The sequence below is a fragment of the Oncorhynchus masou genome, chromosome 27, assembly GCF_036934945.1.
Source record: "Oncorhynchus masou masou isolate Uvic2021 chromosome 27, UVic_Omas_1.1, whole genome shotgun sequence".
Classification (NCBI taxonomy): Eukaryota; Metazoa; Chordata; class Actinopteri; order Salmoniformes; family Salmonidae; genus Oncorhynchus; species Oncorhynchus masou.
In genome coordinates this window covers 42,608,655-42,636,346 of record NC_088238.1, presented here as the reverse complement: position 1 = coordinate 42,636,346, position 27,692 = coordinate 42,608,655, and the positions used below count along the sequence as shown (strand labels likewise).

At 42.7% G+C, this 27,692-nt stretch overlaps 1 protein-coding gene across 2 annotated transcripts; it reads left to right on the top strand.

Annotated features, from left to right (window-relative positions):
• Positions 1-867: 867 nt before the first annotated feature.
• LOC135516209 (adipose-secreted signaling protein-like) lies at positions 868-26,864 on the top strand. Of its 2 annotated transcripts, XM_064940330.1 has the most exons (7): positions 868-1,039; positions 15,280-15,368; positions 16,894-17,048; positions 18,556-18,694; positions 19,397-19,522; positions 20,373-20,468; positions 25,198-25,284. In XM_064940330.1, the coding sequence occupies exons 2-6, from the start codon at positions 15,350-15,352 to the stop codon at positions 20,438-20,440; spliced, it is 507 nt and encodes a 168-aa protein (XP_064796402.1). In that variant the 5' UTR covers positions 868-1,039; positions 15,280-15,349; the 3' UTR covers positions 20,441-20,468; positions 25,198-25,284. The 2 variants fall into 2 exon arrangements, with proteins under 2 accessions (XP_064796402.1, XP_064796401.1); XM_064940329.1 differs by lacking the exon at positions 20,373-20,468 and having other exon boundaries at positions 25,198-26,864.
• Positions 26,865-27,692: the final 828 nt, after the last annotated feature.

Here is a 27,692-nt window from a genome sequence, read left to right as displayed (position 1 = left end):
AATTTTGAGTCTGTAATCAAACCCACAAATGCTGATGCTCCAGATACTCAACTCGACTAAAGAAGGCCAGTTTTATTGATTCTTTAATCAGAACAACAGTTTTCAGCTGTGCTAACATAATTGCAAAAGGGTTTTCTAATGATCAATTAGGCTTTTAAAATTATAAACTTGGATTAGCTAACACAACGTGCCATTGGAACACAGGAGTGATGGTTAAAAATAAAACAATTTGTACCGAATAAAAAATACAAGTGAAATGTGTTTCCATCATATTTTCAACGCTACTAATGGTTTCCTTGAAAATGTTGTGCTATATAGCAATTGTGCCCACTCTGGTATTGGCATGTGCGCTCGAGCCAACAACTCGCAGATAAAGGGTACACAGATAGCGCTGTTGGCTAGGGCGCACAGATAGCCTACATGATGAGATTATTACGGACAAACGAGCGAGATTATTTTTATTTGACAATTGACAGATTGTCAGGTAAATGCAGCTGCAGGCTGTGTTTACATATTCGCGAACCACCCATCACTATATAAAACCCTGATGAGATTAGAGACGCGTTGGTTTTTATCAATTTCCACTGTCCTCCAAATTGCTGAATCTCATCCTCACGTCAGCTTCAAGAAGCGGCCACAAAGGGGCGACATAATACAATTAATGTAGGTGGTTGGAAAGACTTTATCGACCGATGCACCTTTGATAGTTCTTAGTGTAGACTTTATTTGTGTGAATTAAACGTATGGTCGTATACATACATAAACAACATAGGCAAACGCTGTAATTTACTGTATATCATAGCTACTACTATCTCCTGAATTGGATTGAAAACCACGTGACAAATGCGGAAGTTGGCACCAGTCGAAATCCGGCGAAAGGGGAGTTATTCGTAGTTTAGTGGAGTGTATGCGTTATCTGCTCATCCTTCTTCGTTGTTTGAGGTCCCATATTATTTTGTCTCTCAGTGACTTGGACACAACCGACAAGGACACTAACTGCACTGTGTGCGCATTTAACCTCAATTGCAGAATTTACAAGGTGAGTTCTTGGAGACCAAAATACGATGATAATTATTTCCAAACTGAGTTTGCTACCCTAGAGATCCTATATTAAATTAGTAATTCTATGGTTGCCACTTGCTCAGCACTGTCGAACTCCCAAGTCCGAAGAGACAGCACGTGTCAAGACAACAGTCGCAAACTCGTTTCAGGACGTAGCCGCATATTATAGAAATATCAGACTATAAACTAATCTTTGTACACAAATACAATATTTTGTTTTACTGTTGCAGTTAACTAAATGCACATTAACGTACGTAAATCTACCAAAAGGTTCAGTTAACTAGTAGACTAAACTTATTTCAAGTGAGAGAAAGCCTTTTTAGAACCCACGATAGCCACAGGTAGCGTAGGTGATTTGTTAAACACTTCGAACACACCGACAGTAATTTTGGATTTTGGTACACCAGAATTACAATAATTTCCAATGAAACGCTGCGTTTGCCTTGCAGCATTACGTTGCAGATGCAGCTGCAGTTCGTTCGATGTGGTGCATACGTTGGATTTATCGAATATATGCGTCAAACTGTGAGCGTAAACGGCTTGACAGAAATGATAACAGAAGGTGAATATTGAACTTTTGTTCCATACATATCCAGATGATACGGCATACTATTTTGCGCAATGAGGCTTGTCGGTGTTTGAAGTGTATCTGCTCTAGGCCAGGGTTTCCCAAACTCGGTCCTGGGCCCTACATCTATCCCATTATGAAATTGGTTTGAATGGAATACTGTATTAGTCAGCTATAAGCAGTAGCGGTGTGTGGGGGTAAAAATCACAATCCAAGCCCCCCCAGCATATTACAATTTAAGTGTTGTTCAAATTGTGTTTGCTATAATCTGATCCGTGGTGGGAAAAGTACCTAATTGTCATACTTGAGTAAAGGTATAGATAGATGCCAAATAGAAAGTTGTGAAAGGCCAACATTGTAAATAAGAATTTTGTTCTTAACTGACTTGCCTAGTTAATAAATAAATAAAAGTTAATGTAATTGCTAAAATATACATAAGTATCAAAAGTATAAATTTCAAATTCCTTATATTAAGCAAAGCAGATGGCACTTTTTCTTGTTTTTAAAATGTACAGATAGCCACAGGTGCGTTCCCAACGCTCGGACATCATTTACAAACGATGCATTTGTGTTCAGTGAGTCTGCCAGATCAGAGGCACTAGGGATGAGCTCTGTCAGTGACCATCGTGTTCTTGGTCACCTCTCTGACCAATGCCCTTCTCTCCCGATTGCTCAATTTGGCTGGGCGGCCAGTTCTAGGAAGAGTCTTGGTGGTTCAAAACTCCTTCCCTTTAAGAATGATGGAGGCCACTGTGTTCTTGAGCACCTTCAAAGATGCAGAATTGTTTTGGGACAATTCCCCAGATCTGTGCTTCGACACAATCCTGTCTCTACAGACAATTCCTTTTACCTCTTGGCTTAGTTTTTACTCTAACATGCACTGTCAACTGTGGGACCTTAAATAGACAGGTGTGTGCCTTTCAAAATCATGTCCAATCGATAGAATTTACCACAGGTAGACTCCAAGTTCTACATCTCAAGGATGATCAATGGAAACAGGATGCACCTGAGCTAAATTTCGAGTCTCATAGCAAAGGGTCTGAATAATTATGTAAATAAGGTATGTTTTTTTATTTTGAATACATTTGCAAAAATGTCTAAAACCCTTTTCTCTTTGTTATAATGGGGTAGGTTGATGAGCGGGAAAAACAATTTAATACATTTTCGAATAAGGCTGTAACTTAACAAAATGTGGAGAAAGTCAAGGGGTCTGAATACTTTCCGAATGCACTGTAAATAGTAAAGTACAGATACCCCCCCAAAACGCCTTCAGTAGTACTTTAAAGGATTTTGACTTATTTTTGACTTTAGTACACTGACTACTTACTTTACACCACTGACTGTTAGGCCTATATATTGCGGTTGCGAGGCCTGTGAACTAAGGCCGAGCAAATAAGAAGACGGTGGCTGAATGAGTTCAACCACACCTGTGTTTCATCACAAAACTGGAGAGCAAAGACAACAGGAGCTGCCTTCACTATTCCAGCACCATTTAAACTTCAACATTTTCAACATAATCCAATTACATATGCTTAGTCTAATACAGTGACAACTAAAAGATACCAAAAAAATGTTGTCCAATCAACATGAACTAAATATTGTGTGTATGAGTAAAAAACATTTTTTTTTGTCTCACCCTACTTGTAGAGAAACACCAATTCCATCCTCCTCTCTTTCATTTTGTTAAAACGGTTTCTGACTCTCATACAGTACACACATTTAATTTTTTGTTGTCCTAGGCTACTTGGCTTGGACGCTTGCTCGCTAGCCCAACTTCCTTTCATGGGCAACATTAGCTAGTTAACATTAGCCTTCTACATCTAGCTACATATTGTACTTCCACCCTCTCAGGCCAGGGGCACAATGTATGAATTTATGGTTGGATCAGAATTGCCTTTATAATCGTTGGCCAGTACAGAGAATTAAAGGGGCATTTCACCCTGTGGGAATCTGAGCTTGTTTTCATCATGTCTGAGGCATTTCTAGGACTGTGAGATGTTTCACACACAATTACCTAGGAGGAAGGGAGGTCAAAGCTTTGAGCGCTGAATGATACACCCTATGATGACTTCTGGTGTATTGATTAAATGAATGTTGTCCTGCTTTGTGGCATTTCGCAAAGGCTCTATGTTGTACTGATCACATTACAGGTTGGGTGTAGATATGGTTTTCATTGTTTGATAGAGCCATTAGATGACTTTTGTTGTTCCTATCGATGGATTCATTGCTAAGTATTCAAGCATACACATGTTTTCCTGTCTTTGAAAAACTACAACTTGTGTTGGGCAGTGCTTCATGCCCTGGCACCTGTCCCACCCCCAAGCTGTGCTTTTTTTGTTGAAAAGGAGGCAGACACGAACAACAATCCTTTGGGCAAAATGGAAAGATCTGACCGAACACAATGGCTTCAAGTGATTCCTCTCATCAACACAAATATTGACGATGGAGCATCTGTTAGCTACATGGTGACATTCAACCATACATGTTTCTACCGGAATATAGCGAAGAAGATTCGAAACAAAGATTTGGATTTATCTCACGTTAGAAGCTCAGCTGATGTTACAGCCGATACCAGCACCAAGAGGGCAGATGACATGCATTTGCCTAGCTAGTTATTTTTTCCTGCAAGCCACCAAGTTATCTACTCAAACCGATATGGTGTATTGCTGGCTTATATAATACTGTGATACAGTGGGGGGAAATCTATGTATTTTTCTGTTTGCTAATTTAGCTGGCTAGGTACACAACTACCAGTAGCCATATCTATGACTAAAAATAGTGGTTTTACAAAAGATCACCGATTTGTATCTCGATTGTGAAACCTCTTATTTTTAGTTGTAGCTATGGCTAGCTACTAAACTGCAACCTACAATGTTACAACCAGCCACCCAAAGCTAGGTTTACCAGCAAAAGTTAGCACATGACTGGAGTTGGCTAGCTAGTTAGCCACGCCTCTCAGTTTGTAACTTGTTAGCAAACAGGTAACATCAGCAACTGTAAATAATTTTACCAGCTAGCTATGTAACGTCATTTATGAAGGTTGACATTGGTTGAAATGCACCCAAGGTCATAATCACAATCTCACAAAATTCTAGGCATGACGCAAGATAGGATTCCATATTGCATATCTAGCAAAATACATTTACTAGCAGTGAGGAGAAACAACACTACAATTAACTTTTGTAAAATCTCTACAACTGAAGCTGGTTGTACTATAAAAAAATATTTGCCTAAGCATGCCTGATAGACATGGCTGAAGGTACCCACTGTCTGCTTCCATACCTAGACTAATTTGTATCGCCTGGTTACTGTGCAAAGGTTGAGAGTTATGCCATATTTCTTTCTATTAGGCAAGATATGTGCACGCATGTTCAGCTATCCTCATGTTGACGTTATGCTGGCACGGTTCAACTGTTGTTCAAACCGTACAATAGTGTATACAGACAACACCGTGTGGTGCCTGGTCTTCTTGGAGTGGATTATAGATATAGAAATATAATTCCTTTCCCTGCCTGTAATTTGTAGCAGAACTGAATCATGTGAACTGCTCATTCTGGGCGTGATTTCCTGCAAGACAGGAATGACAGTGTTCTGCCATGGCCACGACGAGCCTGCATCTCAAGCCCATTGAGCACGTCTGGGACCTGTTGGATCGGAGGGTGAGGGCTAGGGCCATTCCCGCCCAGAAATGTCCGGAAACTTGCAGGTGCCTTGGTGGAAGAGTGGGGTAACATCTCACAGCAAGAACTGGCAAATATGGTGCAGTCCACGAGGAGGAGATGCACTGCAGTACTTAATGCAGCTGGTGGCCACACCAGATACTGACCCCCCCCCCCCCCCTTGTTCAGGGACACATTATTCCATTTCTATTAGTCACACATCTGTGGAACTTGTTCAGTTTGTGTCAGTTGTTGAATCTTATGTTCATACAAATATTTACACATGTTAAGTTTGCTGAAAATAAATAATTGCAGTTGACAGTGAGAGGAAGCTTCTTTTTTTGCTGAGTTTAGAAAATGACACAAGTAAAAGTCACCCAGTAAAATTCTACTTGGGTAAAAGTCTAAAGGTATTTGCTTGAAAATAATACTTTAGAATCAAGATAAAGTTTGAGTCATTTGAAATTCCTTATAGTAAGCAAACCAGATGGCACCATTTTCTTGTTTTTTATTTATTTACGGAAAGCCACAGGCACACTCCAACCAGATCAGAGGCATTAGGGATGACCAGGGATGTTCGGTTGATAAGTATGTGAATTTGACTTTTCCTTTACTGCTAAGCATTCAAAATGTAACGTACTTTTGGGTGTCAAGGAAAATGTATGGAGTAAAAAAGTACAATATTTTCTTAAGGAATGTAGTGAAGTAAAAAAAAGTTAAGTACAGAAACCCCAGAAAGTACTACTTAAGTTGTTTTTAAGTATTTTTACTTAAGTACTTTACACCACTGGAAATACCCATATAAATAGGAATTCATGTTTATTCTTCCCAATTTAAAAACACTCTTACATATCTGTCTAGGTTGGAATTGTAGCTGTTAAAATACAATAAATAATTTTCAGTTTGACCTGGAATAAATTAAATGATCACATCACACAGATGTAGACCGGACGCTAATAAGAAATCCCGCTATGCCCTCTGATGAACCATGGGGGGCGGCAGGGTAGCCTAGTGGTTAGAGCGTTGGGCTAGAAACCGGAAGGTTGGAAGGTTGTGAGTTCAAACCCCCGAGCTGACAAGGTACAAATCTGTCGTTCTGCCCCTGAACAGGCAGTTAACCCACTGTTCCCAGGCCGTCATTGAAAATAAGAATAGTTCTTAACTGACTTGCCTGGTTAAATAAAGGTAAAAATAAATAAAAAATTAAAAAATTAAAAACAAGTAAAGCGTCAATACAGGACTAAGAGTGAATCCTACTACACTGGATCTGACGCTCTTTGAGGGTGGTAAAGCTGGCAAAATATTACAGACTACAAAGGAAAGCCCAGCCGCGAGCTGCCCAGTGACAGGAGCCTACCAGCGAGCTAAATTACTTCTATGGTTGCTTCGAGGCAATTAACACTGAAGCATGCATGAGCGCACCAGCTGTTCCGGACGACTGTGTGATAACGCTCTCCGTAGCCGATGTGAGTAAGACCCTCCAAACAGATCAACATTCACAAGGCTGCAGGGCCAAATGGATTACCAGGATCTGTACTCAGAGCATGCGCTGACCAACTGGCAAGTGTCTTCACTTCCATAACCGAGTCTGTAATACCTACATGTTTCTAACAGACCACCATAGTCCCTGTGCCAAAGAATACCAAAGTAACCTGCCTAAATGACTAGGCGACCCATAGCACTCACGTCTGTAGCCATGAAGTCCTTTTAAAGGCCGGTCATGGCTCACAACACCATCATCCCTGAAACCCTAGACCCACTCCAATTCACTTACCGCCCCAACAGATCCACACATGACGCAATCTCTATTGCACTCCACACTGCCCTTTCCCAACTGGACAAAAGGAACACCTATGTGAGAATGCTGTTCATTGACTACAGCTCCGTTCTCAACACCATAGTGCACTCAACGCTCATCGCTAAGAGACTAGACACCTCCCAATGCAACCTGATCCTAGACTTCCTGACGGTCTGCCCACAGGTGTTGTTGCCTACCCATACCACATCTGCCACGCTGATCCTCAACACTGGGACTCCTCAGGGTGCGTGTTTAGTCCCCTCCTGTACTCCCTATTCACCCACGACTGCGTGGCCAAGCACGACTCCAACAGCATCATTAAGTTTGCTGATGACACAACAGTGGTAGGCTTGAACACCAACAACAATGAGACAGTCAATAGGGAGGAGGTCAGGAACCTGGCAGTGTGATGCCTGGACAACACCCTCTCCCTCTATGTGATCAAGACAAAGGAGATGATCGTGGACTACAGGAAAAGGAGGACCGAGCACAACTCCATTCTCATTGAATGGGCTGTAGTGAAGCAGGTCGAGAGCTCTAAGTTCCTTGGTGTCCACATCACCAACAAACTCATGTTCCAAACACACTAAAACAGTCATGAAGAGGGCACGACAACACCCATTCCCCCTCAGGAGACTGACATTTTTTGTCATGGGTCCTCAGACCCTCAAAGTTATAAGGCTGCACCATCGAGAGCATCATGACTGGTTGCATCACTGCCTGGCATCCAACCACAAGGCACTACAGAAGGTAGTGCGTATGGCTCAGTACATCCCTGGGGCCAAGCTTCCTGCCATCCAGGATCTCTATACCAGGTGGTCTCAGAGGAAGGCCCAAAAAATGTCCAGACTCCAGCCGCCCTAGTCTCTGCTACCACATGGCAAGTGACAAGTCTAGGTCCAAAAGGCTCCTTAACAGTTTCTACCCCAAGCCATAAGACCGCTGAACAACTAATCAAATGGCTACCCAGACTATCTGCATTTGACAGCGCAACCTGGGGTCATGCTCAGCATTGAGATTGTGCCTGCACTTGTTTCTTAAGTATGCCAGAGTTGAGATGCCTTATTCGCATAGGTACAGTACCAGTCAAAGGTTTGGACACACCTACTCTTTCCAGGGTTTTTCTTTATTTTTACTATTTTCTACATTGTAGAATAATAGTGAAGACATCAAAACTATGAAATAACACATATGGAATCATGTAGTCACCAAATAAATCTTAAACAAATCTAAATAGTTTATATTTGAGATTCTTCATATAGCCACCCTTTGCCTTGATGACAGCTTAACACACTTGGCATTCTCTCAACCAGCTTCATAAAGTAGTCACCTGGAATGCATTTCAATTAACAGGTGTGCCTTGTTAAAAGTCAATTTGTAGAATTTCTTTCCTTCTGACAGTCCATCATTACTTTAAGACATGAAGGTCCGTCAATGCGGAAAATTTCATGAACTTTGAAAGTTTCTTCAAGTCCAGTTGCCAAAAATCATCGAGCACTATGATGAAACTGGCTCTCATGAGGACCGCCACAGGAAAGGAAGACCCAGAGTTACCTCTGCTGCAGAGTATAAGTTCATTAGAGTTCATTAGAGTTACCAGCCCAAATAAATGCTTCACACAGTTCAAGTATCAGACACATCTCAACATCAACTGTTCAGAGGAGACTGTGTGAATCAGGCCTTCATGATAAAATTGCTGCAAAGAAACCACTACTAAAGGACATCAAGAAACACGAGAAATTGACATTAGGCCAGTGGACATCTGTCCATTGGTGTGATGAGTCCAAATTTGAGTTTTTTTGTTCCCAACCGCTGTGTCTTTGTGAGATGCAGAATAGGTGAACGAATGATCTCCACATGTGTGGTTCCCACCGTGAAGCATGGAGGTGGAGGTGTGATGGTGGGGGATTCTTTGCTGGTGACACTGTCAGTGATTAATTTAGAATTCAAGGCACACTTAACCAGCATGGCTACCACAGCATTCTGCAGAGATACGCCATCCCATGTGGTTTACGCTTAGTCCCACTCATTTGTTTTTAAAAAGGACAATGACCCAAAACACACCTCCAGGCTGTGTAAGGGATATTTGAGAGTGATGGAGCACTGCATCAGATGATCTGTCCTCCACAATCACCCGACCTCAACCCAATTGAGATGGTTTGGGATAAGTTTGACTGCAGAATGAAGGACAAGCAGCAAACAAGTGCTCAGCATATGTGGGAACTCCTTCAAGACGGTTGGAAAAGCATTCCTCGTGAAGATGGTTGTGAGAATGCCAGGATTGTGCAAAGGTGTCATCAAGGCAAAGGGTGACTATTTTGAAGAATCTCAAATATATTTAGATTTGTTGAACACTTTTTTTGGTTACTACATGATTCCATGTGTTATGTCATAGTTTTGATGTCTTCACTATTATTCTACAATGTAGAAAATAGGACAAATAAAGAAAAAGCCTTGAATGAGTAGGTGTGTCAAGTTTTGACTGGTACTGTATGTAGTGCCAAAATGGTCATAACATATACTGTTTCTCAGTCTGACAGGAGACATTTTCCTGCTGTAGATGAGCAGCCCAGAACTGTTTTTTTTGCTTCAATCAGTTTATTCCAGGTCAGAATAAACATGATTACTTGTATTTTAACAACAGTTCCAACCTAGACTTGTTTTCAGCAATCATTTCTACAGTAAGATGTACAGTAGGCCTGATCATTTTTTTCATGTTCATTTGTATTGTTGCTTATGATTGAAATACACTGCTCAAAAAAATAAAGGGAACACGTAAACAACACAATGTAACTCCAAGTCAATCACACTTCTGTGAAATCAAACTGTCCACTTAGGAAGCAACACTGATTGACAAATTTCACATGCTGTTGTGCAAATGGAATAGACAACAGGTGGAAATTATAGGCAATTAGCAAGACACCCCCAATAAAGGAGTGGTTCTGCAGGTGGTGACCACAGACCACTTCTCAGTTCCTATGCTTCCTGGCTGATGTTTTGGTCACTTTTGAATGCAGGCGGTGCTTTCACTCTAGTGGTAGCTTGAGACGGAGTCTACAACCCACACAAGTGGCTCAGGTAGTGCAGCTCATCCAGGATGGCACATCAATGCGAGCTGCGGCAAGAAGGTTTGCTGTGTCTGTCAGCGTAGTGTCCAGAGCATGGAGGCGCTACCAGGAGACAGGCTAGTACATCAGGAGACATCGTGGAGGAGGCCGTAGGAGGGCAACAACCCAGTAGCAGGACTGCTACCTCCGCCTTTGTGCAAGGAGGAGCACTGCCAGAGCCCTGCAAAATGACCTCCAGCAGGCCACAAATGTGCATGTGTCTGCTCAAACAGTCAGAAACAGACTCCATGAGGGTGGTATGAGGGCCCAACGTCCACAGGTGGGGGTTGTGCTTACAGCCCAACACCGTGCAGGACGTTTGGCATTTGTCAGAGAACACCAAGATTGGCAAATTCGCCACTGGCGCCCTGTGCTCTTCACAGATGAAAGCAGGTTCACATTGAGCACGTGACAGACGTGACAGAGTCTGGAGACGCCGTGGAGCACGTTCTGCTGCCTGCAACATCCTCCAGCATGCCCAGTTTGGTGGTGGGTCAGTCATGGTGTGGGGTGGCATTTTTTTGGGGGGGGGGCACACAGCCCTCCATGTGCTCACCAGAGGTAGCCTGACTGCCATTAGGTACCGAGATGAGATCCTCAGACCCCTTGTGAGACCATATGCTGGTGCGGTTGGCCCTGGGTTCCTCCTAATGCAAGACAATGCTAGACCTCGTGGCTGGAGTGTGTCAGCAGTTCCTGCAAGAGGAAGGCATTGATGCTATGGACTGGCCCGTCCGTTCCCCAGACCTGAATCCAATTGAGCACATCTGGGACAACATGTCTCGCTCCATCCACCAACGCCACGTTGCACCACAGACTGTCCAGGAGTTGGCGGATGCTTTAGTCCAGGTCTGGGAGGAGATCCCTCAGGAGACCATCCGCCACCTCATCAGGAGCATGCCCAGGCGTTGTAGGGAGGTCATGCAGGCACGTGGAGGCCACACACACTACTGAGCCTCATTTTTACTTGTTTTAATGACATTACATCAAAGTTGGATCAGCCCATAGTGTGGTTTTCCAATTTAATTTTGAGTGTGACTCCAAATCCAGACCTCCATGGGTTGATAAATTTGATTTCCATTGATCATTTTTTTTTTTTTTTTTTTTTTGTCAGCACATTCAACTATGTAAAGAAAAAAGTATTTTATAAGAATATTTCATTCATTCAGATCTAGGATGTGTTATTTTAGTGTTCCCTTTATTTTTTTGAGCAGTGTATTAGTAGTTAACTAGCTTGCTTTGGCTAACGTTAGCTAGCTAGCTATTGGCTGGGTACAAGGGGATTGTTTGAAAGAGAAACTTACATTGACAACTATGAGAGATGGTACTCCCTTATTTCTGCTTATCATCACCTGTTATAAAATGACAACAATGCCTTGCTAGCTGACGATCGCGCTGCTGCAGTGTGTGGGTCGTGGAGTGATCTTCAAGAAAACTGCAGAAAAAATATCCGGTAAACCGCGAAGCACACGGGCATCTCCTGCCCACTTGCACAGCTGCCAAACTGAGCAGGGACACCGCTGCTAAACAGAGAGCGCAGTTGTACTTGGCCAAATCAATTCCAGTAATTAATGAAATAATTATACAAGTAGTCTGAGACCATTAACAGGTCGGTGACCCACTTTAGGCCGCGACCCATACCATTTCATGTTTATTCCGTGCTTACTGTAAATTGTGTCATCTTAACCATCATCAGCTTGTAAATATTTTGACCAATATACCTCCACCTTGTGCAGCACTAGGGGTTGGAAGCGCATGTTTGTGGAATCAGAATCTGTACCACCTACAACAAAATACACAATTAGTGGGGTGGTTAAATTGTGCATTGTTGTATGTCTTAGACTAAGCATAGCTAACATGGACATTTCAATATTGTCAGCTTGCTGTTTAGCTAACTAGCATCACTAAATTAGCAGCAACATTGCTAGCCAGCTTGAGACTCTGAGCACCAACTAACTAACCACAGACAATGTTATACACATTCATCATTGCTACCAACACACAGAGAGTGATTTAGCTATATCAACAATTATATTTTTAGGTGGAAGAGATGGCTACCAAATTGAGATGCTCTTTATTTGGTAACATTAAGTTAGCTAACGTCAGTCAAAGATAGAATGAACAAACAAACATGTTTACTCTGCTGACGGTAGCTACCAGTTTAGCAGTGACTACCATGGCATAGGTTGAAATTGTTTGACTGTGTGTATACTAAAAGATAGCTATATGATTTAGCTGATGGCCTTCAAAGTTCAGTACGGGATTGTAATGTTAACTAGCTAGCTAGCTAACTTTAAGTTACTTCTAGTTGAGAATCTTCTGTTTTTGTTATGAAGGAAAAATAAATTGTTATGCAGGTCTTTAGCTGTTGTACACATGAAACTGTGTCATTCTGAACTTAATCTGCAGTGTAATATTCCATTTTGTTGTGACTCGAGCAATATCGATCCGGCCATTCTACAGGTAACTGCCAAAACAAAGGAAACACTTAAGTAAATGAGGGATACAAAGTATATTGAAAGCATGGGGTGCTTCCACACAGGGAGTTCAATACACTTGTAGAATCTATGCCATGGCGCATCGAAGCTGTTCTGGCCCAACGCACTATTAAGACACTTTATGTTGGTGTTTCCTTTATTTTTGGCAGTTACCTGTAGCTTCACGGAGAATGGAATAGCTGGATAAGGGAAATGGCGCAAGTAGTGCAAAAGGGAATGTAACATTGCAGATAAAATTTGTAAGGACACAATTTCATGTGTACAACATCTTAAAACCTGCATCCCTATACTGAGAGCTTTGCCGTTTCTAAAAGGCCGTATTTGGGTCTTTGTTCATGTTTTTTTCGGGCCCCCCATACTACACAATGAGGATGAGGAAGGGATTTGCTGTTTGGCATAAGTTTCTCATGTGTAATCACAAAAAAGGTGTCTGAACCCTTGGATAACATTCCATTTACATAAATTTAGATTTGGGTGTAAAAAAATAACTTGCTTTAGTCACCTCCCTCATGGATGCTTCTTCCTTCTTTGCAGGATAAAAAGGAGGGAGTGTCAGTGTGTTCAATTGTTTCTTTCCCAGGATCTTTGAACCAAATGACAACTGGGTTCAAACCTCTAGCGGTTTTTGATCCCTTTACTTCTGACAGAGTTACTATTTCTCACTGTTCACGTGGTTAAATTCGTGAGGGTGCAGTCAAGTCATTTTAGAACGTATCAGGCCTCTGTTGCCATGATAAAAATAGCTTAGCCACAAGACATAGCCTATAGCATATAAAATGTTTGTTGTCGATCACTCACACAATCCATTATTCAATGCTTATTTTTCTTTTTTGAGGTGCATTGTATAAGCACATCTTGTTATGGTACTCTTCCAATAGTGGCTAATCCCAACGGACAATGCAACAACCTCTTGCTGTGGCTACTGACTGATCTGAAACAACAGAATAGGCAAAAGCAATATGGTGAAACAAGCTAGTCATTGATCACCTCAACCTACCTAAGTTATTTTCAGGCTGGTGGTTATACAGTTAGTCAGAGCAACTTGTTAATTTTCATAGTATGTCAGCACCCCCCTATTACCCTCACTTGACGTAATTTCAATCACTAAGAGTGCTGCGTCCTTCGACAACCTTTTAGGAAGCCTGCCTATCTTGGTTTTTGTTCGGGTAATATTTTGTGCTTTCTTTTACAGAAACCTGTGAGAGAGGTTTCCCTGAAAATGTAGTAATTAACCACCTGAATCTCCTCGGTGTACATGTAATCCTCTTTGAATGTTTGTTGTTTTTCTTTAATTCAAGTCACAGTCCCTTGGAGATGGAGCCTGGCACACACAGCTGGGTGCTGTTGTTTGACCTGCAGAATTAGTGACCTGGGGCGAGGATTTATTAAAGACCAATATTAGCTTGTCTTTCAGAAGCATTTATTTCCTGATTTCATTACTGTTACGTCACCTTTTCCTTTCTTCCTTTAGCTATTTCTTTCTTGCCCTCCCTACTTGTGTTAAAGCTAGAGTCCTTACCAATAACAAAGCGGCACCCCTCTGTTTTGGTAAAAAGCTGAGGTATGGGACAAATGTGACCACTCTTAAATTGATAGACTGAGCTATGGACGCAAGGAGTGACCATCCACGATATAAAAATGATAGTACTCAAAACATGGTTAGAACTATCACTATTTTTTTTAGATGCCAAAATTCACACACAAAGGAGACTAAACTCTTTGGTCCTTTTAATAACATGCTGTATGTAAAAATATTGCGTGCTATAAGCTTGGAAAATAAATAAATTAGGGCTGTTTAACTAAAGTTCAATCCACTTTGTGTTTTGTTTCCTTGCCGCGATACTGGCATTGTCCCGGCCCTCGTTTTGCGGCTATACAGTGTATGTTTTACATTTACATTGTTTGAACACCATTGGTGTAAAACATGTGCATGTTTTGGGTTCTGATGGGTTACGACAGTTTATTATGCTTATGAGGCCTTTTTTATTTATATTCTTCAAGAATCAATGGGTAGATATCATTAATTAATAGGTCCAAAACGGCTTTATCAACTATGGATTCTCGCTATTTACATTATTTTTTTTAAATTTGAGGTATTTCTCCCCAATTTCGTGGTATCCAATTGGGAGTTAGTCTTGTCCCATCGCTGCAACTCCCATACTGACTCGGGAGAGGCGAAGGGCGAGAGCCGTACGTCCTCTGAAAAACACAATCACAGCCATGCTGCGCTGCTTCTTTGACACACTGCTCGCTTAACCCGGAAGCCAACCGTACCAATGTGTCGGGGGGGAAACACCGTACACCTGGCTACCGTGTCAGCGTGCATTGCGCCCGGCCGGCCACAGGAGTCGCTAGTGTGCGATGGGACAAGAACATCCCTGCCGTCCAAACCCTTCCCTAACCCGGACAACACTGGGCCAATTATGCGCCGCTCCATGGGTCTCCCGGTCACGGCCGGCTGCAACAGAGTCTGGACTCGGACCAGGATCTCTAGTGGCCTTAGACCACTGCACCACTTGGGAGGCAGCTTTCATACTTTATCATTGAATCCTGTCCTTTATCCTCTGTCTCTCTCTCTCTCTCTCAGGGTTGTTTTGAGGCTGGGCCATAGATGACCAGGCTGTGACGGGTGGATTCTGTGTAGGATTGACCCTGGCATGGCTACTGCTAGGAAGAGTAAGTACCGTCCTTGTTTTGTTGCTGATATTTGTGTGTTTTCCCTATTATGTGGTGTTCATTGCAAGAATTGGTACTTCAAAAGTGTGTTCAAATTCAACATGGTGCAGCTGAGTGAACCTTAACCTTAACCTAAATCCTTTACTACGTTTCTTTATTCTTCTTCGGGTTGGCAGACATTGTCGATGTCTGGATCAGGCTCCCATCAGTCTCCCTTATACTGTCTTTTTTTGAAATGGTACCCTATTGCCTAGATCGGGGTTTCCCAACGCCGGTCTTCGAGTACCCCAAACAGCGCACACTTTTGTTGTAACCCAGGCAAACACACCTGATTCAACTTGTCAAGGGCTTGAGGATTAGTTGACAAGTAGAATCAGGTGCGCTTATCTGGGGCCACACAAAATATTTACTGTTAGGGGTACTTCGTGTGCTACTTCTGACTAGAGGCCTATGGGCTTAGTTTCCAAGGGCTCCATCACTGCTCTTAAGTTTGCTATCAAATTAAAGCCCCCCAAAATCAGGCTTTTCACTGATCGAACAGCACACAGTACTCAAACCTGTAATAGTTTGTTGTTTGTGATTTCGGAGGCTTTGTGGCAACAACACGGGAGGTATTGGCATGGAGATGGTAAAGGCTCTCCCACTCTCACCCTCCCCTATGTTATAACAGCACTACAGTATACAAATACTTAGTAAGTGTGTAATTTAAAGAAGTGATAATCAGGAAGTGTACAGGCAACATGAGACAAGAGAATAAGACCTGGGAGACAGTGGCTGGAATTCAATCCAACCCCTAAATGGCGACGTTTACGTATGCAATGTCTTTGTTTACAATGCACACATACTACGTCTTTAGTCTGAGAACTACAATTATCCAGTTAGTCTTTGGATGCGTGTAATTTGAAGGGATTCTAGTTTTGGGAAAAACCACAATGTGGACTTGATTGAATTAAGCCTGAAGTGTGTCTGTGTGAGCGACAGTGTGAATGAATATGATGCACATGACAGATAAGCAGGAATTGTTCAGGGAACCTCATAGAAACACAGCAAGAGAACACCAGCTGGGAGACAGGTCACTGTCATTAATACCCCCTGTCCTAGAGGAGATTGGGTCTTTGTTTCTGCACACAGAGCTCAGATCTCCCTGGGTCTTTGTCCTCACTTTGATTCCTTTAAGTTACAGACTGAATGAGAGACTTTCTATTTGGTTTCATCTCAATGTATTTTTTTTATGTGTCTGGGATGTAGAATGGAGGGAGAGAGAGAAGTTTGATTACAAAATCAAAATGTTCAAGTTGCACTGTTCTCTGTTGTAAAGAAAACCATTTTATTTTTGTAACTTATTCCTGAGTGTCACTGGCATACGAAAATCGCTTGCATAGTGAACTGTTGGACCAGAGGGACTTGCAATTAGTGTGTGATTTTTGTTGGTGTGCTGTAAAAGTGTGTGTGTACTGTGACTGAAGGTGTGTGTGTGTGTCAACGCTGTTGTTTATGTATACTGAGGTAGTTGTCCTCTCCTCAGGCTCTGCGGCAAAGGCGGGGGCCGTCAGATTCTCAGAAGAGCCAACCACCGCTATTGCTGCCGCCGGCACCCCGTCCCATGTCCACTTTGACGAGAAGCTCCACGACTCTGTCGTCATGGTGATCCCTCAGCCCGATGGGAACTTCATGGTCAAGGTGGGTTTTGTTATTTTTTTGGGGGGGGGGGGAATTTAACATGTCTGACGTGACAATGACCATAACAGTTGGCATAAACGGCACACCCAGAGAGCCAGGATACTCTGAAACTTACCCCTTCGAAATCTCTAGTGGTCCCACAGTCACTCTTCTTTACTTGTAAAAAGTCAATACAGCCAGTGTTGCCATTTTTAATAAACTACTACCCTGTATGACAACTAAGTGAAGGAGACAGGCTTTTCTCTCATCTCTTCTAATTTCCGGTCTCTGTTTTTAAGGTTCAGTTCCACTTATGCCAGATAGATCTCTCCTTACTCCCTGCTCCATAGCCCTCCAACCATCAACTGTTCACGTTAGGGCCCTGAGTTTGTCTTGACCATGTGACTTGTCCAAGAAAAACTCAGCTACATTTCCTGGGCTCCATAGCTAGTGGACCCTAGGAAGAGTAGCTGCTGCATGAGCAACAAGCTAAGGGGGATCCTAGTAAACTAAACTAGTCTATACTTTGCTAGTAGCTAGCCCCATTTTTTGGGGGGGGGGACTGTTTTAGGAGCCATTAGCCAGGTCACATCTGTTTGTGCTGCAAATTGCCAAGTTGGCTATGCAGCACAAGTAGATGTGGAACCAGGCATTGAAGTGGATCAGAGAACCTCTGTAGTCTCTGCAGAACAGTAACAGTAGGCCTGGGCAGTATGACTGTGCTGTTCTGACCGTCCTTTTATTCCACTGCCCTGGTGTGGGTAGCGGGATCCACCAGACAGACGGCAGGGTTGAATGTGCCGTGCGTCTGAAGTTCTCATCTACCCACTAGGAACCTCATGGTTGCCATGGAAACAGGTGGGGGAGGGGGGGTAGACCAATCGTAGCCAAAGTCGCGACTGGCAACCGGGGCTTGTGTCGATCAGATGTGGTGGGCTGTAGTGTGTGGGGTGGTTGGAGATGGACGATACGTTGCATAGCTGTATAATCAAAGCACTGGGTTTGTTTTGTTGTTTCTTTCACACTCTTCCCTCTCGATCTTCTTCACTTGTTCTGTGTTTTGTTTGACGTTGCTAGAGGGGCATTTGAGGCTTGGGTTGCTTGTTTGAGGCATTCGAGACTCACTGGAAGTGCTGAGGCTTATCTTCTGGCTCCTCTCTTCCTCTGGCTTGCTCTTTTCTCCCTCATCTCTTCTCTTGCAGCTTTTTTTGCTTGCTCGCCATTTTTATTTGTATATTTTTTTTAATCTTCACTCTCTCTTTTTTGCTGCTGTTAAATTGCATTGTCGTTTTTATGAAATTACATGAACCAGAAAGGATTTTTATCAGAGAGAGAAAAGCAAGTTTCTTTTTGTAGCAATTTTTGTCATCAGATGAAACTTAAGAATGTGCATGTTCAAAATAGGAAGCTTCTTTACAGGGTAGCTCTATCTTTTATTGCTTGAAAATGCCTTTCCTGGGCATTTGTGTATGTATGGTGACTGAATTAGTCTCTTTTTCTGTCTCCCGTCCATCCCCCCCACCTTCAGGTTGGTTTTCTGAAGACCCAGCACAAATATGAGATTGTCTTCGACCTCCCTGAGGTTCCGTCACTGGGGAAGGCTGTGTGTCCAGCTCCTGTACCCAACCAGCACATCTGCATCACCAATATCACTCCTGTAGCAGAGGGTATGTCAAAGTCTTGGTCATGCCGGCCTCAGCCCTTGTCCCGGTCCCACCTGTCCATCTAACCCCAGACTCCAGCCCCAGCTACTTCGACCTACTAGCCCACGCTTCGGTTTTAATGTAGCTGTCAGGCCAACCCCAACATACAGCCTTTTCCCTACACCCAGACCCTTTTGAAATCCACTGATCTTTCTCCAGTTGACCAGACCTTCATATCAGTCATTCTTTATAGTAGCCGGACATCTAATATGTACAGGAAACACTGAAAGATTGCTAACATCCCCCAGGGGGTTTCTGTAGTTCGTAATGAGGGTTTTTATTACCACTTACTCACTACAGTGGTTTGTTCTAGCGTTAACTTTAGTTTGTTGTGCCATTCCATTTCACCATCTGCTGGGATACCATGACCTTCTACTTTTGTGTGTGTGTGTGTTATTTGTAGTGTTGGCCAGCTGCGCTAATGTGCTTGACCCCAGAGAGTTTTTACACTCTGGTTGACATTTCGCTCCCCTGGCCCTGTGAGTCTGGCATCTCTGTCCACTCTACCCATTCAAGAGAAACAACCATACTTAATTGAGTGTAAGAAGTGAGAATACAGAAAAAATATAGAGGGAAAAGTCAACAAACAATACAATTATTGCAGTCATAACAAGTATCTTTCTCTCTCTCGCTCTCCCTTCCTCCCCTCTTTCCCCCCCTCCCCAGGTGGTCTGAGAGTGACGTGTGAGTACATGGCCCACCAGGAGGGTGTGCTATGTGAGGAGCTGATGCTGGTCAGTGAGAGCCAGGAGAAAGTCTGTGTGGGGGTCAAGGTTCAAGCCCGCGTCATGGGTAAGTGTAGGGGGAAGTTGTCCTTAGACTCTGTTTTGGATAAGATTGGGATTGAGGAAGGATTGACCTGATCCTAGATCTGTACCAAGGGGGACTTCACCCCGCAGCAGGTAAGTCTACAGTTACAGCCATGATAACAAAACCAATTTGTTCCACGTTGTCTTCATTGCAGTCATGCTGTGCAGGAGATCTCGCAATGCCTGGAAAAGTGTTTAGCGACCAAAATTATATAGCAGTACTTTGAGACGTGAGCATGTGTAGATCTCAGAAGATTTCTGTATCATGTCAGTGTGGTTCCTGAGAGATGTTAAACACTTCTCCAGGCGTTGTGAGATCTGATCACCTGCACACTTTTCATGCACCTAAAACTTGTAGACACCACTTTTTATTTATTTTTCTTATTTTTTTTCCACCTTTATTTAACCAGGTAGGCCAGATTGAGAACAAGTTCTCATTTACAACTGCGAGAAACTCCAAGATAAAGCAAAAGCAGTGCGACAAAAACAACAGTGTTACACATGGGATAAACAAACGTACAGTCAATAACACAATATAATAATCAGTATACAGTGATGTAGTAAGATTGGGGAGGTAAGGCAATAAATAGGCCATAGTGACAAAATAATTACAATTTAGCATTAACACTGTAGCGATAGATGTGCAGATGATGATGTGAAAGTAGTGATACTGGGGTGCAAATGATCAAAAATAAATAACAATATGGGGGTGGGTAATTTACAGATGGGCTGTGTACAGGTGCAGTGATCGGTAAGCTGCTCTGACAGCTGATGCTTAAAGTTGGAGAGGGAGATCCATCTCCAGCTTCAGTGATTTTTGCAATTCGTTCCAGTCATTGGCAGCAGAGAACTGGAAGGAAAGGCAGCCAAAGGAGGAGTTGGCTTTGGGGATGCCCAGTGAAATATACCTGCTGGAGTCCATGCTACAGGTGGGTGTTGCTATGGTGACCAGTGAGCTGACATAAGGCTGGGCTTTACCTAGCAAAGACTGGAGCCAGTGGGTTTGGCGACGAATATGAAGCGAGGGCCAGCCAACGAGAGGATACAGGTCACAGTGGTGGGTAGTATATGGTGCTTTGTTGACAAAACCGATGGCACTGTGATAGACTACATCTACTTTGCTGAGTAGAGTGTTGGAGGCTATTTTGTAAATTACATTGCCGAAGTCAAGGATTGGTAGGATAGTCAGTTTTACGAGGGTATGTTTAGCAGCATGGGTGAAGGAGGCTTTGTTGCGAAATAGGAAGCCGATTCTAGATTTAATTTTGGATTGGAGATGCTTAATGTGAGTCTGGAAGGAGAGCATGGCCCGGTGGAAAGCAAGGCCAGCCGTAGAAAAATGCTTCTTGAAATTCTCGATTATCGTGGATTTATCGGTGGTGACAGTGTTTCCTAGCCTCAGTGCAGTAGGCAGCTGGGAGGAGGTGCTCTTATTCTCCATGGACTTTAGTGTCCCATAACTTTTTGGAATTTGTGCTACAGGATGCAAATTTCTGTTTGAAAAAGCTAGTCTTTGCTTCCCTGACAAACTGTGTATATTGGTTCCTGACTTCCCATAAAAATTGCGTATTGTGGGGTCTATTCAATGCTAATGCAGTACACCACAGGATGTTTTTTTGCAGTCAAGTCAAGAGTAAACCAAGGGCTATATCTGTTCTTAGTTCTACGTTTTTTGAATGGGGCATGCTTATTTAAGATGGTGAGGAAAGCACTTTTAAAGAATAACCAGGCATCCTCTACTGATGGGGTGAGGTCAATATCCTTCCAGGATACCCGGGCCAGGTCGACTAGAAAGGCCTGCTCGCTGAAGTGTTTTAGGGAGCATTTGACAGTGATGAGGGGTGGTCGTTTGACCGCAGACCCAGGCAATGGGGCAGTGATCGCTGAGATCCTGGTTGAAGACAGCAGAGGTGTATTTAGAGGGTAGGTTGGTCAGGATGATATCTGAGGGTACCTATGTTTACGGATTTGGGGTTGGTTCATTGATAATCTGTGTGAGATTGAGGGCATCTAGTTTAGATTGTGTTAAACATAGTGTTAAACATATCCCAGTTTAGGTCACCTAACAGTACGAACTCTGAAGATAAGTGGGGGGCAATCAATTTGCATATGGAGTCCAGGGCACAACTGGGGGCTGAAGGGGGCCTATAGCAAGCGGCAACAGTGAGAGACTTATTCTGGTAAGGTGGCTTTTTAGTAGAAGCTCAAACTGTTTGGGCACAGACCTGGATAGCATGACAGAACTCTGCAGTAGATTGTGACCCCGCCCACTTTGGCAGTTCTATCTTGGCAGAAAATGTTGTAGTTGGTGATGGAGTTTTTGGTGGCCTTCTTAAGCCAAGATTCAGACACGGCTAGGACATCAGGGTTGGCGGAGTGTGTTAAGCCAGGTGAGCATGTGTGGGGGGTGGGACAAAAGAGCTATCTAAGGCAAGGTGAGCGGGACTGAGGGCTCTATAGTGAAATAACACAATAAGGACGAGACCAGGCATATTGACATTAGAGAGAGGCATAAAGCGGTCACAGGTGTTGATTGGGAAAGCTAAGACAACAACGGGTAAATGGCGATGAATGGGAAGAGCGGGTCAGTTGGGTACATACAGGACCTGAGTTTGAGGCTGGGGCCGACAGATAAACAAAATGGGGTACTGTGTTATTGGAACAGTCCAGGGGACATCAGCTGTGTAGCCTAGTGATCATAGGGTCCAAAGAACAGCAATAGGTGAGTCAGGGAGCCATTCAGTAGTCAGTACTAGGCTAGGCAAGTGGGCGACATGACGCTTAGAAAGCTAAGGGGTCCAGAAACAAGGGTCCAAACCAATTGGCAAAAGAGGTATTGTAGCCCTAGAATTAGCTGGGCCTAGCTCGTGGCTAGCTCAAGTCTAACTGGTGCTTGCTTCGGGACAGAGGCGTTAGCTAACAGTAGCCAATCGGTAGCAGCTAGCTAGCTGCGATAATCCGGTGTAATGATCCAGAGTGGCAGGAATCCGGTGATGTGGTAGGGAGAACCTGTCCGATATGCTCTGGCGGTGTCCGAGCTAAAAGGTGAAGACCGCTAGCCGTGGCTAACAAAGGCTAGTAGTAAGTTAGCTGGCTAGCTCCTGATGGAGGTTCCAGTTATAAGGAATAAAAATATCAGATCTGTACCAAATTGGGTGAGGTGGGTTGCAGGAAAGTATATTTAGTTCGTAGATAAAAAGTGAGATTAAAATGTATACGAGAAAAAATAAACGTCTATTTACACGGGATAAGGCAAACACAACACACGGCCGACTGCTACGCAATCTTGGAACCATTACAAACCTTCTGTCCGTCCTAAAAATGAGTACTTGTGTTGTATCTTGCTGTATGTGCTCTGAAGGGGTAATTTAAATTGGGAAATGTCTGCGGTCCCTGAGGAGAGGTTTGAGAACCACGCTGTACAGTGAACCCTCATAATTTCCTGTGTACACAAGTGCTGAAAACCACCTCCCTTCTTTCTCTAATAATATCATTTCGAAATAAGAAATGGGAAAGGGGATACATGGTCAGTTGAACAATTCAAACGAAATGTCAGTTATTTCTGGGTGTGTCAGTTTAGTTTTAATGTAGCCAACTAGTCATTGTCTTCCCAAACAAGGCAAGGCAATGGTGAGGTGTTGTTGAATTAACAGTCTAGCGCCTAGGAGTCGGATACTGCTCCTTAACAATTCATGTTTGGATAATAGGTTGAAAACAATTTATGTAGTAGTGTGCTGTTGCCACCTCCTGGTGAGTCTGAACAGCATGCGTTAAACATCACTGATGACTTCAATAATGTGATAACTTGAGTAAAACGATGTGAACCGCACATAAATGGGGAGCTTGTTAGATGGATAGATGGGAGCGTTTGTATTCACAGGCAATATCACAAATGGCACCCTACTACCTACTTGGTGTACTACTTTTGACCAGAGCCCTATGGGCCCTGGTCAAAATTAGTGCCCTACATAGGGAATAGGGCGTGATTTTGGGACATAGGTACAGAGTGGCGAGGCGAACATGAACGTCTGTAGGCAGGCAGAGTAGTAGGGGGCAGCATTTTCACTTTTGGATAAATAGCGTGCCCAATTTCAACTTCTTGTTACTCATGCCAAGAATATAAGATATGCATATTATTAGTAGATTTTGATAGAAAACACTCTGAAGTTTCTAAAACTGTTTGAATCTTGTCTGTGAGTATAACGTAACTTAATGTAGCAGGCAAAACCCTGAGGACTAACCGTTCAGAATTGAGGTCTCTGTCTGTTCAGTGAGTTCTCATTGGGAAACCATATTTATTAGGCACTTGTTTTCAATACCTACCGCTTCCACTGGATGTCACCAGTCTTTGGAATTTGGTTGAGGTTATTCCTTTGTGCAATGAAGAGGTACGGCCATCTAGGAACTGGGTAACACTGAGAGTTGCGCAAGACTTGAAAAGTAGCGTTGGTTTATTGTCTTCCTGTATTGAACACACATAGACCCGTCTTCAATTTGATTGTTTATTATCGTTTAAAAACACCTAAAGTTGTATTACAAAAGTAGTTTAAAATGTTTTGGCAACGTTTACGGGCAAGTTTTGAGATATTTTGTAGTGATGTTTTGCAAATTGGAAGCTGTTTTTTTTTTCTGGATCAAACGCGCCAAATAAATTGACATTTTGGATATATATGGATGGAATTAATCGAACAAAAGGACCAACTGATGTTTATGGGACATATTGGAGTGCCAACAAAAGAAGCTCATCAAAGGTAAGGCATATTTTTATATTTTATTTCTGCGTTTTGTGTAGCGCCTGCAGGGTTGAAATATGCTACTCTCTTTGTTTACTGTTGTGCTATCATCAGATAATAGCTTCTTATGCTTTCGCCGAAAAGCCTTTTTAAAATCTGACATGTTGGCTGGATTCACAACGAGTGTAGCTTTAATTTAGTATCTTACATGTGTGATTTTAATGAAAGTTTGATTTTTATATAATTTTATTAGCATTTGGCCAAGTGAGACGCAAGCGTCCCCTATACCTTAAGAAGCTAGCGCCTAGGAGTCTGATACTGCTCCTTAACAATTCATTTTTGGACAATAGGTTGAGAACAATTATGTAGTAGTGTGCTGTTGCCACCTCCTGGTGAGTCTGAACAGCATGCGTTAAACATCACTGATGACTTCAATAATGTGATAACTTGAGTAAAACATAGTGAACCGCACATAAATGGGGAGCTTGTTAGATGGGTAGATGGGAGCGTTTGTATTCACATGCAATATCACAAATGGCACCCTACTACCTATTTGGTGTACTACTTTTGACCAGAGCCCTATGGGCCCTGGTCAAAAGTAGTGCTCTACATAGGGAATAGGGTGTGATTTTGGGACGTGGGTACAGAGTGGGGAGCCGAACATGAATGTCTGTAGGCAGGCAGAGGAGGGAAGGGGATGTTGTGTGTGTTTGTGACGGGGCCGGGAAACAGATCACACAGCTTAAATCCTTTTGGGCTTTACTGACCCTCTCTCTCGCTCCACTTTACTAGCAACACACTGTAATAGAGAACTGGCACTGGTCTGATGTTGTAGACTAACCCCTTTCTGATAAATGAAAATAACATTAGGTTATTTTTCTTTCTCTCCCCTTTTATTTTCTGTTTCTCTCTCTGTGTTTTCCAGACCGTCACCATGGAACACCCATGTTGTTGGAAGGAGTGCGTTGTGTGGGAGTGGAGCTGGAGTATGACTCTGAACAGAGTGACTGGCAAGGATTTGACTAGACCAGGCAATGCGACACACACACACAAACAAAAAGACAGTGCTACATATATTGGAATTCATCATCCACTCCAAACTATCCCTGACCATTCAAGATGTTTTGGTCCAAAAGGAGGATGAAATTAGGAAATGAACAGTGGTTATTTTTTTTAAAGCAAGGCTAATGTGATCAGATCTCTGAGCATACCTCCAGTCTAGTTAGTTAATGCATCTGAAATGCATTGAAACATGTACTATTTTTTTAATTGTCATTAGTACTGCAATGATGGACGTTATCCAACTGCCCATGCCTTTCCACTTCATGCCCCTATGTTGTGTTGAATATGTTTTCTGAGTAGACCTATAGGGGGCAGCAAAGCTCACGTAAACAATTCAGCCCATTTCACCCAGCCTGGCTTTAACAGTACCCATAGGGGTCGACAAAGACCATTAAATGTATCCCTCCCATCTGACATGGAGGGATTGAAAATGACTTATTTTAACTTCATAATAATAATAATTATACGCTATGAATCAATTGCAAGTGCCTACGTTGCTGTATAGCTTTTACCATCAACTGCCTTCTATTCCTTGCCTATATAAATAAAGGTTAAATAAATCTAATAAAAATGTAACAAAATAATCCATCTATCACTCACTAACCTGCCCTCCCTCCCCCAACCCCCTCACCATCCTCTCTGAGCACTCATACTCTTGTTGCAACCTAATCTCTTAGTAAGAAGTATAGTTAGTCACTGTTTACTGTCAATAGTTAGTCACTGTAAATGAATATTCCCATCAAATTAGAATATCTAGTACAATCAGTCTCTGTATTTCACATAGCTAAGTGGAATTAAACCTGTTTTCTTTATCAAATCAGACAATCTACATGTGTTAAATGTGTTCACCCTTAATTGTTTTTATATTTGTGTTTAATAGGCTCTGTAATGTCTTAAAGTCATCCCTTGGATTCTGGTGTCCATGCTAGATCCACCCTCCCAGGTTGAGATCAATTTTCATTTAAATTCCAATCAATTCAGGAAGTACACTAGAATTCCAATTGTCTTCCCTGCTTTTCAATGTGGATCATTCGGAATTGGAATGTGGTTTGCTTTCTGAATTGACCTTAACCCTGCCATGCTTCAAACGATAGTGAAACGGATGGTGGATTCGGCTTGGATACCATCCGATCTTGTCCCATCGACAGGTTAAGAGTAGAAAAAGGGGGCACTATTGTTCATGCAGTCAGACTGATCAAAATAATATTCTCCACCCACATTGTGATAGACATCATGGCTGTTCTTAGTGGGGTTGGGTCAATTCAGAAAGTAAACCAAATTCCACATTTGTAATTTAAAAGTGTTTAAAAGAATTGGAATTTCATTGTACTTCTAGAATTAAAATGTAATTGACCCCAACCCTGGTTCTTAGGTTACTGTAATGAGGGATTATTGTACTGGGGGGGGGGTGTAGCATTTTATCAGTCAATATACTACACAATACATGTTCCCTTATAGATGTTTGTTGTTGTGATCGCTCTTGTCTTGTTATGCCATGAAAGAATAAAGTTGATGTATTTAAAAAGATAAGTACTTTTGCATAACTGTGCTTTTTGTTCCACTATTGCATAACTCTGTGATTTTCCCACTGGAGTGTGGTCCTTACTGTACCATTCACTGTGTTCTGTTGGATGTGATGTTACTACAGGATTCATCTGTCGTGAGGTTTATAGTGTTTCATAGGCTATGGGTGTCCTGTAGTCTAGATATTGGCACAGATCCATAGATTGGGTAGAAAATTGCCCCCCCCCCTTACCCTGACGCACACGTTTTCCTAGTCCCCTTTGTTTCGCTCTTGCTTCACCTCCATTTCCCTCTACCTCACACATCCTTGTGTGTCCCTGTCTCAGTCCCAATCACGACACAACTTTCCCTACTGCTTGTAACCACAGATTAAAATCTTACAAACGGTCAAGACCTCTCTAGGTTGGCTGTGTGTTCTTTGTTCCTCCACTATAAAAGCCTGACCAGTACTTCACGGCTGCTCTCGTGTTCTGGTTCCGTCATGACCGTAACTAGCCGTGAGACCCAAGATACAAGACTCGATTCCGTCTCCTTTAGATGACCCAGTCCCCTTATGTAAATTGACTTTACTTACTTGTTTTAAATGCATAACATGTTTTATGCGTAACTTCACAATCCCTTCATTTGGATGAGGGGATGTAAACATGACCCAGTAGTACCCTAGTTGAGACACACACACACACAAACACACACACACACACACAAACACACACACACACACACACACACACACACGGTTCACAGTCAATCCACTAAGTTGACACGGCCACAGAAAATTCCATTGTCTCTGTCTCTCATTTCGGTCCTAGTTCCTGTTCCTTCCCAGCCAGCAAC